The sequence below is a fragment of the Maylandia zebra genome, linkage group LG6, assembly GCF_041146795.1.
Source record: "Maylandia zebra isolate NMK-2024a linkage group LG6, Mzebra_GT3a, whole genome shotgun sequence".
Lineage (NCBI taxonomy): Eukaryota > Metazoa > Chordata > Actinopteri > Cichliformes > Cichlidae > Maylandia > Maylandia zebra.
In genome coordinates, this window is record NC_135172.1 from 25,945,277 (window position 1) to 25,956,772 (window position 11,496).

The window sequence follows — 11,496 nt, forward strand, 5'->3', positions numbered from 1 at the left end:
TTGTTGTAAAGTTTGACTTCGAAGAACGAGTCAGCAGCTTCAATTTTGAAGACATCCTGAAATCTCACATTTTATTGGACCACTGGTTGAGCTTGTCTGTCACAAGAACATACATCAGTATCTGTAATTAACACTGCTTTGTTTTAAAATGATGAATTCACTGCACAAGAAGTGTTGTCATTATGGGTAGACATCTGCTGTAGAAAGGAAATTTCACCACCTCTGGTTTTGAGCAGAGAAACAAAGGAACACTGAGGAAGCATCTCGTTGTGGTGTTCAGCCAGAAGGTCCAAGACAGATGATAAGATGCGACTTAATCTTCAAGACAAAGTTCAATTTAACTGATTCCATTCAAAACTACACTGACGTTATTGCCACTGTAGGCACTACAGACTGATCGAAAGCCTTCTTTTTAACCTGGAACTTAATGAAAGGGAGAATTATAAACCTGGAGAAAGACTTTCTGGATGACTACTATTCATTATTGATTATTTAACCAGTGCACCATTACTTAGAGCTCATCAATACAGGCTCAGTCTGACCCAAACAAACAAAAAAAAAAAAAAAAAAAAAAAAAAAAAGCATAACAAGTAAATAAATACATGTCACAGACATTCATGAACAAATACAACAAATCATGAACAGCAAAGATTTTCTTTTAAAACAAATGTGTTATAACACAGGAGTGTGATCCCAGATGATTAATGTCTGTCAAAATAAGGCTTTTCTATGTGTGAAACAGTAAACTCACGTCAGTTTTTGTATTGTTAATGAAGAACATCTTGTTTGCTCAAACTAATGTCAGTGTAGTCATTACCCAAGTATTTATTAAGGTAGGTAAGACTAACAGCTACAATTTACTTTTTTTTTTAACCCATTTTTTGTTTTTAAGTGCACCACACACTGACGGTGTCATTTTACACCCGACTGACTGCAGAACAACTTCAGCTTAACCTTTAAGTAAAACACAGCTTGTGTGTTGCTCTCAAATGCTGGGTGATATCCATGCCCCGTGTTTGAAACATGTTTTATAATGAGGCAGTCAAAGTGATGGAGGAGAAGAAAAAAAAAAAAAAAAAAAAAAAAAGAATCTGCAGACAAAATGATAATCACTATCTTTGGTGGTTTTGCCATTGTCCACTTAACTTCTCGCACCTTAAAATTATACAACAAATCTTGATTTTTTTAAATTTTATTTCTATAGAGGGAGACAGAAAATAATTGGCAAATTTGTGGTTGGCAATATTCTCAAAGAACTCAGAGGACGAAGATGTTGCGAGGCCTACCAACTACTTGTTTTTATTGTGCCAAAAGTTTAACTCACAAAAAGAAAAAAGTTGAACACAACAACTAAATGGGTCTGTGTGTCGGGAGTTTAAAGATTCCTGTAAACACAGATTTTAGTCAGACTCGCTGCCACAAACAGAAAAAAAAAGGTTAATAATCAATTAAGGCATCGACACAACCAGAGCTGTGCATTTCACCAGAGTAAAAAAAAGAAAAGAAAAAAGGAACAAAGTATATGTACACAGGTATAATTATAAGTGCTACTCCTTGTGTTCCACTGGCTAGATCTTAGGCAACAGGGGAAAACAACAACAAAAAAACAAAAACGGAACTGGGACCACGACTGGCTTTTCTTGCTCCATGAAGTACAAGAGGGGTTTGTGCTAAGGCAAGGAGTTTTGACTTTGTCAGGTAACATCCTGAGGGAAAACTCTTGGCCCATGCCAAAGCAATTGGGGTGTAACAATTTACATAAAAGAAGGGAAATAAGGACACAAGAGGCTTGAGGATGACATTGAGGGAGGTGTCAGGGAGTCTCGCCATCGGGGCTGAAGTAGTACCTGACCGGAGGACCAGGGAGGTCCTCATCTCCATCTGCCTCGGGAGCAAATGACACAGTAAGGTCTACGTAGCGGCGGTCCACTGATGGCTTGATTAGTTTATGCATCCTGTGAAAAATCAGAGGCAAAGATAGACGAATAAATGCACTGTGAACATTTCAGCAAATTGAAAAAACAAAACAAAAAAACAACGATGTAATGAGCACATGTACAGGCACACACCTGGAAGTTTAGACCAGGAAAACACTATGTAGGCAGTGTGAGGGAAGTGTGAGTGTCTCTGCTTTAATCTCTTGTTTAAGAGTATCCACCCTCCCGATTCTGATGTGCCCTTAAGCAACACATTCATTGCCTACTCCCTTCAAAAACACTTATTATAAAAAGAAAGACGAAATAAGGAAAAGTTTGGAGGAAAACACATACGTCAATTTGAGCCTCTTGGAGTGTCCAGGCATCACAGGCACATAGAGCATCTTTACACCGTGGACGACCATAGTGGGTTCAATTCCATACTTTTCCTGTAAATAACAAAACAGCTCATTAACGAAAATATTCTCTGCAACAACAAGAATCTGAGGAAGAATACAATAATCTAACAGCTGCAAATCACTGGATAATGGGAGTAAATGCTTCATACCCTGACAGCATTCATGAAGTCAGAGAGAGTGAAGTCCTCGTGGCCAAAGACAGTCCAGCAGTCCCAGATGGTGTAGTAGATGTTGTTCCTGGAAGAGATGCAATGGAGCTGTTACTACATGACATTATAATAATAACATGGTAAATGTAATTTCCCCATGGATGCTGTGATAGTGCAACAGTAAGTGGTCACTAAGAGTGCAGGACTTGAAAGTTTCAGTACACAGAATCCAAAAACAGCAACATCTTCTTACAGAACAGTCCACTGGAAGTCGGAACTTCATAGCATCAGTTAAAAATCTGAGATCCCCTTATTTCACAAGAGGTCACTGCTGTGGATGGATCTGCATATTTGGCACAGACATTTACTCCGGATACAACTCTCCGAACCCTTCTTCCAGGCATTAGCACCGCACTGTCTTATGACTCCGTGAGGCTGGATTTGCGTTTCCCACTGGGATCTTTCGCGTGTGAGGCGAACATGTTAACAACTAAACCATGGAGCCACAACTGAGCTCATCATTGACTCAGGAGACACAAATGCCTTAGGAGGAGTTTCGGGAAGCGCATCCGGCATATTAAATTTTTTTTTAAAAAAGTGACATGAAACGTGTAGAGCAACGCACTGTGGCGACCTCTTGTGCTGCATCACAATGTCTGGATGAAATCGTAATTTGTCGAAAGTCCCATTATTCTGTGGAGGTGTGATAAAGCGTGAATATGATGAGTGTACCTGATGAGTGTCTGTTTGACTGCAGCAGGCTCGGTAAGAACGACTACAGGAATGGCCAAGTTAAAGAAGCAGTTTTTGTGCGATTCAAACCCGAAGCCTCCAACCACCTTGATCAACTCCAGCGCCACCTGAGTGCATCACATTAATACACAAGGTTACCATACCATTAAATCAACATTTTAAAAACATATTGTACACCTTATTCTTCAATCAAAACATAACCTAATGGATGATGAGCATTATCTGCTGGATGCAATCCTTAAAAACCACACGAGTATCTCAAGGTCTGTGCTCACCAAACCAGCCACTGCAGCTGTTGCCGTGGCAATGGCGGGGATTATCTTCCCAGCAATGCGTTTGGTCTTAAGTCTGTCAGCTGGCTCAATGGAGTACATGATGGCTCTGAGAGAGGATGCTGATGCGACAAAGTCCATGTGACCGTTGCTGTCATCATCCTTTTCAAACTGAAGTGGACTCATCCGTAACCGTTCTGCACAATTTACAGGACACACACTCCAATCGTTAATCACAAATGTAACACTCCAGCTTTCACGTTTTCAATTTGTCAGTCAGCTTGTGTCTCCTTCAGACGTAAAAAAAAAGAAAAAGGATATGTTGAGTATTTGCATACCTGGTGTGACCCTGTCAGTAGCAATAGCCTGCTCCAAATGAGTGATGGCGTCCCTTTCCTCTTCACTGCTTAGAGGCATCTTTATCTGATCAGGCTTCCTTGCCGTCTCATCTGTTTCTATGCACTGGTAGGGACAGAGTCACATCAAAAAGATTAGGGTGGTTTGTTTTCTGGTTTTGTTTTGTTTTTTGTTTTTGTTTTGGGGGGGGGGGGGGGGGGGGGGGGGGCTTGTTTGAAAGTGTAAAGTTCAGATCAACAGAACAGCTTACTTTTTCTGAGGGCCTGTACTCTGGAATCTTGACATCTGCAAGAATCCTGGTAATAGCCTCTTCAGAAAGATCCTGAAAAACACAATCGCACAGTCAGTAAGTCATTACGTATGTGTGTTGTGTATGTGTGCGATTAGATTTAAATGCTTGCCACCCACCCTTTCTGAATAAGGGATGTTATAAATCCCTGCGAAGAGCCGGGCAGTGCTCACAATGAAAGCAAAGTGCCTGATGGGAACAGAGGAGAGTTTAAAAGTGAATATCTGAGTATATTTAGCTTATCGGTTAGCAGAAGGGCATACTTACAAAGAGTCTTTCAAGTCAAATTCAAGAGGTGTTGGTGGTCTTTTTGGAGACTGCCAAAACAAACCTGAGGAATTGGGAGATTTTTCACTAAATACTTTTACGTGCCATTTATGAATTAGCTATACCCGTTAATTTGCTTGATAACTTGATTCTGGTTTCCATCTGATTATTTAACACTTACTTCCATCTTTTAACCTTGTGTCCAGGGGGAAAGAGTGCAGCAGCTGTAGGGCCTACATGAAAACAGCAGTAAAGAGAAAAAACCGAAAAGAAAAAAACAAACAAAAACCAAACAAAACATAATCGTAAACCACACAGCCCCTTCGATAGGAATGTGTATTTTCATTACCTTTCTCTTGAAATATTTCTCAAATTTCAGACGAGCAACAGCAACGCATTGTTCCCACTGAGTGGGCTGTCTGCTCAGCAGCTTCATGACCTGGAATGACCCTTCCAGACTTTCCCCTGCCTGCATCCTCTACACAGACAAACACACACAATCAAAGTTGTTTTTATTGATTAAACAGCTGCACTGCTGGGGTGATTTTCATCAGTGAAAACTGCACTTGTGCCTTACCTGCAGCACCACCTCAGCCGAGGAATGGGTCTGCCAGAACGAGTTGTACATGGAGGGCTTGTGGACAAAGGCACTCTCAAACTAGAAAGCCAAAAATTTAAAAATAAAAATTAGGAAGTACACTCAGACTTTCAAAACAATAATTTGCAGTGTGGAAAAAGAATACTGTTGGGTCTTTCAGCTGCCTGACCTTATCTCTGGCCCACTGGATGGTGTGCTCTATAACAGAAGGGAAAGACTTGAGAGTGCAGAATGGGATCTCCTCTTCTGGGGGGTCCCTCTGGGAGGCAGAAGAAAAGCGATTTTAGGTTGGTGACGGGACTGCACATGTCCAGCACAGAAAACCAATAACATGAGCCTCTTCCACAGACTCACATGGCTATTGTAAGACTCTGTCAAGTTTGGCACAATGATTTCGGTGTGCCCTTTAGTTCCCATGGTGCCAGAGTCTAGGAGAGGCCTCTGATTGGATACACAGCGGCTGAAAATACATAAGTTACAAAAAAGGAAAAACTCTTTTTAAATGACAACAAATACTTTATTAAACTGCAACTTCTAGATTCATGTCATGACAATGGTAATCATGAGGTCAGGGGTCACAATAATCACACATGGATTCTGCTTCACTTTGGTTCATTGAACATCAAATACTGAAGTGAATGAAGTGAAGCTGTTCATCGTTACAATGTCTTCACCAACCTGTCCACATATCTCCGTGCCTCTACGTTGTCCAGTGCAGTGACCACTATGTTTAATGAAGAGTAGAATGAGTCATTGTAGATGTTCTCAGTAGCCGGACACACCTTGTTGAGGTGAGCTTCCACCTGTAGGTCTGGGTTTATATCATGAGTAGCCTCTGCTGCTGTGGTACTTTTGGGTTTCTAAAGCAGAGAGGAAACAGACGGCTTAAATGCAGCAATGCGCTGACCAAGCCCGAGCCTGACCGGTGCAGAAATGCACGTCTATTCACCTGTATATGATGTGGCCTGAAGAGAAACTGCCTATTGAGGTTAGACTTTTCTATGAGGTCTGGGTCTGTGATGCACACCTGAGAAGTTAAATATGCAAATGAAATTCCAGTAAACTTTTCACAGTGAGGTAAAACTTAGGTAAATGCATAAAGAATAAATACCCACCTCCCCTGAGCTCTTGGCCAATCCAATTCCAAGCAGGGCGAAGTTTTTCAGCATCTCACAGCCTATTGCTCCACAGCCAACCTATAAAATAATTTATTTTGGGGTAAACTAGCATGATTCAATAAAAACCTTAAACACATTGAGAACTTCTAAATCTTACCATAAAGACCCTTAGCTTGTGTAGTTGTAAACACAGTGAGTCACCAATGCAAGCTCGTAATCCATCATATCGATCACCCCTAGGGGAAAACTCCTCAGCAGAAAGAGGCTGAAGTGGCTTGACTACCTCAATAGCGTCAAGATAAAACTAAAAATGTGATAAAACAAAACAAAACAAAACTGGATAATAAAACATTTTCTTTCAGGGTTGGAAAACGGCTTACAGTGAGCTATAAAACCACAGCTTCAAATTTAGTGACCTACCCATTGCTGCAGGGGTGCAAACTTCCCTGTGATGGCCTAAGAACTTCCTGACTGGCTAAACCTCCAACAGCTGCTGCTAATGGAGGGAGAGCACCCCTTGCTGTCCTTGAAAGGCAGCGTACTAGCTCAGTATTCACAGAAGCCTGGGAGGAAGGAGTCACAGAGGAGAGGAAAAGAGAGTATAATGTTATCACACCAGTGTGCATGCAGTCATTTGTCAGACAATGAGTGGCTGCCTTTGCAGTGATGAAATGTGGAAAACAGTAAAGCTCACTTTGCTCTTGAGAGCTGCATTCACTTCCTCAGTCAGCTTTAGTAAAACCTCAGCATCCTGTAAACACCTGATGACATCAAAGAAAAGGCGCTCTTCAGTGCTTAGCAATCATATCGCACAGAGAAAGCAGAGCACAACATTAGACTGGAGGGTAAAAAGTACTGATCTGATATGGAAATTTTACTTACCCAGTGTTAGGAAGTCTACTGTGCTGCTCCTGGAAGGTGTCCAGTGCCAACATGCCAGCATGGATTTGAAGTGGGGCCTGAGAAGCAGATTTAAAACAGGACTGAAGAAATCGGCTTCTTAAACTCAAAGAAAAACAGGCATTTGTGAACTTGGCTAAGAAACACTGGGTCTACGTTAGTTTAACCTGTTTTGTAAACCTAGTTAAACATCAATGTGAAAGAAAGGGTATCTCTGCTCTGTACATGTTTCTATTGTTTAAACGTGAAGGCAGTATGTTTAAGCATGTGGGATACTGTCAGGAGAACCAACTGTGTAGCAAGAGAGCCATGGGAAAGTTTTGATCAGTTTCTAACTCACACTGTTCTTAGCCATGTGAGTCACGAAGCTGCAATAAAACGATGTTTAAATGTCACACTATTCCCCTCTGTAGGATATAAGTTTCTACCTAGTTTCCTCTTACCTCTGGTTTACTGAAGTCCGGAGTCAGGACCCGAGGTTCACACAGCTGTCGCTCTAATGTTTCCTGAAATAAATATTGTGAGTTATTGTTAGCATACACACAAGTGATGGTCATTTAAACATATCTGCATGTTTTTAAATCATAACTGGACAACACTGTTAATATGAAAACTAGTCTACTTACAAATCTGTACATTTTAGGGGTTTTCACCATGACAAAGAAACCTCCATGTGTGTATGGTTGTAGCTGAGATGTGTCTCCTATTGCAAAGCTGTGAGAAGAAAGGACTATAACCACACACACACACACACACACACACACACACACACACACACACACTTAATATGAACATACATATAGAAAACAAGTCACCAAAGACATTGCCAGATACATTTTTGCATTTGCGTCCAGCAAAATAAATAAAACACCAGTTTGAGTTTGTACAAATAATAACAATAATCTTGGAGACGCCGCTGTTATGCATTACAGTAATAAAATTGTAACCATAGTACCTGAAACCTGCCGAGATGTGCCGTTGAGCTCCACCATGCCACCGACCTCTCTGAAAACAACACTCTGCCCTGTCTGTAGGCCGTGGGGTTGGTTGTCCATGCAGGTTACCATCCCAGGATTATCCTAAACAGTTTGCAGAAAAGTTCCCCCAAAGTTCGCTCATTTACCTGACTAAGCAGAAGATTAACAGGCAAACTTTACTGCAAATTGTAGGTGTTGAATTTTTTGAAGAAAAGCTGGAACAATTTATTTATCTGTCATTTTTATTTTTTGTGGGGGTGTGGTCGGGGGGAATACCTGAGTGATACTTTGAATGAAAACCTCCCTTGGGCTCCTCTCCTGTGGGTCGAACACCTCAAACTCTTCTCCAAAATCACAAAAACACTCGTGCACAGATACCGTACACGTCACAGCTGATGAACTGAAGCAATACACACGCAACAGTTTTGGTTAATATTTACCCATCTGTGAGCTCTCGCAGTGCAACTGTAATGCATAAGCACAAACAAGGAGAGCAGACTTACTCTGATAGGGGGTTGTTGTGAGTGGCAGAACTCATTTACTCTCTTCAGTAGGCTCAATCTGGCCTCAGTCAAAATCACACACTAGAGGAGGAAGCAGAGCAGACAATAAACATTATCTGGAGTCCATAGCAGACTATGCGGTAGAGAAGAAAAGCAGTTACGTACAAGCATTTTATTTTAAATTGAATGCCAGTTGGTGGCCAAATACATGATCGATATAAAAACGAGATCAACCCTTCGCGACTTGCTGTGCCGTTATGAAATGCCGACCTTTAGGTTTCAACATTCCTTTAGACCAGGGAGAAACATAACTAGAACATCTGTAAGAGGCAGCTGTGAAGTGAATCACACTGCTGGAGTAGCTTCATGAGTTTTATTGACATTCAGAAATGTTTTCTCTATGATGAAATCTTTCTATTGGAAACTCTTGTTAAGCCACATTGGTCTTAAGGGAAGGGGGCGGGTGTCTTCATACTTCTCTACACCTCATATTTTTAATCACTAGGGGGTTTCTGAGGGCGTGGGAGCAACCTATTAAAAAAAAAAATGTCTGTCCTACTAACCATGGGTTAGCTTACAACCGGAGTCTGAAAGGTAATGACTTACCTGGTACCTTCTGAGAAAAACCGAGATCAGTGTTGTGTCAAGAGCAGAGAAAGACATGTCAACGTGGAATAAGGGTTCAACTCTGCAACGTGAGGGCACACTGCCTCCACCCCTGTGGGAGGAAACACAAGGGAGTGGGTAAACTGAGAAAGTATCTGAGTAAGGATGCACCAGTCTCAATGTTTATACCACCTATCACTCTGATACCTACTCAGAAGCTGTATCAGGTACGCACTGGTCAATCACAATTATTATTCAGTTAAACTGAACTAAAAATGTTATTCTTTATTTGGTACAGTAGCACAACATGAAAACTAACAAGAAAGGATCGTCACTTTGTGGCTTTCACTGTTTGTGACCTAATTGTGATTTAACAGAAACCAAACAGTGATCAGCTGAGCTGATGACAACAGCAGACAATGGTGCTGTCCCTGTCAGTGTCACCATTTCTGTATCGTTGTGTAGTTTACACAATTACGGACTGCACTAATCAAGTTGTGCAGTTGTAAAGTTTTTACAACTGCACAACTTGATTAGTGCAGTCCATAAATTTATCTTGTGCAAGCAAGGTGGGTATGGTTAAACAGACATACACAGTAACAAAGGGGAGCAGCAATAGCTTAAATGTATCAATTCAATTTAAGCACAGACCAAGATGAAAGGAAACAAGTTCAAATTAATTAGGTTTTGATCTTGTTATTTTGTCATTTTTAATAATGACTGTTTCACATAAAAAGAGAATGGTTTGCAATGTATTTATTCAGCAATATTATCAGCCCGCTCCTTTAAGGCATCTTTCATGAGGAATGAATAAGCTACACTGGTGCATGCCTATTTAAGAGCGTAAGGAGAGTCCTGCCCGTGGGGTTCATTACCTCCTCCTCTGGCTCAAAACATCCTCTTTGCGGATAAAGAAGTTGGAGCCAAGATCCCAGGTCTCACACTGTTTTGTGTCATGAAGCGTGACTGCCTGTACATACAGAGGGACAAACAGGACAATATGTTCGAACAATTATGACTACAAGACCTTTGGACTTGCAAGATGCTGAGAATGACACATTGCTGTAAATTAAGAGAGCGCGCCTACCTTTACACCAGCCAGGACAATATTTTTTGCTGCGAAACCAAACCCAAAAGATTTAGAGTCATGTTAGAGTTCCTTGCATGGCTCATACAAACACCAAACCATTAAATATTTGCCTACCTATCTCTACTCCCATTCCTCCCATTCCACTGAGAAAGACTGAGGACTGGCCATCTGGTGCATGGCACTGTCTCCAAGCACATATCGCTGGCGGGCTAAAGAGTGAGAGAGAGATGAAGAGTCACTGTGAAGGAATGTGCTAGAAGGACGAATGGAAACACCACGAACAATAACGGCGCTGGTTGTAATATAACCATTAAAAAGGCAAATTATAAGGATGGTGAGGCTTGCCTGTAAAGAGAGTCGTCAATCTCCATCGAGTCTGTAGCCATGGTGGGAGGGGAAGGGGGGGAGAGCAAGTGCCTCAAAGATAGAGATGCTTCCTGTTAAAAATATAAATAGAGTAATTACCTTGTCTGATTGAGCGATATAGATTTAAAACCAACGCCCTGCTGTTAATGAGCCGCACAGCTAACTAACTGTTGATGCCAGTTAGCTGTCAGCAACATGGGTTGACCCCACCGAGCTGAGCTGAGCTGACCTGAACTGATTTAACCAAGCGGCTTAAAAAAAGCCCGACATTAAAGGGGTTAATACACGTGCCTTAGTAAAGCTAGATGACTTATGAAGTTGCCGAAGCTCAACGCTAGCGGCTACAGCTAGCTAATGCTGCTGCCCGGTGCCGGTTACGGAGACACTTCTCATAAACTCATTAAAAGTGGCGACACAAAACACGAGGCTACAAATAACTCCAGGGAGTAGACAAATGTTTAAGGAATAGTTGTTTCTATCAAGCAATATGTAAACACTGCTATAAATGTACTTAAATTAGTCAGAATATCACACGCAGGTACCTGTCAGTAAGCCCAGCGAGCTGCAGCGAATGAATGGCTGTGACTGGTTAAAAAACTTGGAGTGTTTCCGGGTTAACGACTCACGTGGCCAACGTCAACCAATCATTTCACGGAAACTTCTAGGACTATATTTGTGAATAAACGTTACTTATTTTGTGTTGTTGATAAAATAACACACATTTATGATGATTTACTAGATTTCGGGTGACATTTTTCTAAAGAATAAAATTTCACCATTTTGTTTTCAGAGGTGTAAATCTTGAGTTACCACCCATTTCTTTTTGCTTGCTTTTTAAAAAACCTAACACTGATCCATGACTCATTCAATAGCTAAAAGGCACCAAATTCAAGGATCTAAACGTAACAGACAACTT

The 11,496-nt window shown here is 41.2% G+C and overlaps 1 protein-coding gene across 1 annotated transcript; it reads right to left on the reverse strand.

Moving 5' to 3' along the window:
* Positions 1-43: 43 nt before the first annotated feature.
* On the reverse strand, positions 44-10,525 carry uba6 (ubiquitin like modifier activating enzyme 6). Its single transcript, XM_076885389.1, is given in 35 exon segments — positions 44-1,955; positions 2,271-2,365; positions 2,485-2,572; positions 3,217-3,344; positions 3,513-3,706; positions 3,848-3,971; positions 4,117-4,188; positions 4,275-4,344; positions 4,423-4,486; positions 4,604-4,655; positions 4,772-4,900; positions 5,000-5,080; positions 5,190-5,279; positions 5,375-5,480; positions 5,699-5,880; positions 5,970-6,047; positions 6,136-6,216; positions 6,296-6,442; positions 6,559-6,596; positions 6,599-6,701; positions 6,833-6,899; positions 7,021-7,097; positions 7,482-7,544; positions 7,665-7,768; positions 7,994-8,117; positions 8,292-8,375; positions 8,377-8,415; positions 8,519-8,599; positions 9,125-9,192; positions 9,195-9,234; positions 9,999-10,094; positions 10,212-10,240; positions 10,329-10,376; positions 10,379-10,452; positions 10,497-10,525. Coding segments are annotated over 35 exon segments (3,087 nt in total). The 3' UTR covers positions 44-1,813.
* Positions 10,526-11,496: the final 971 nt, after the last annotated feature.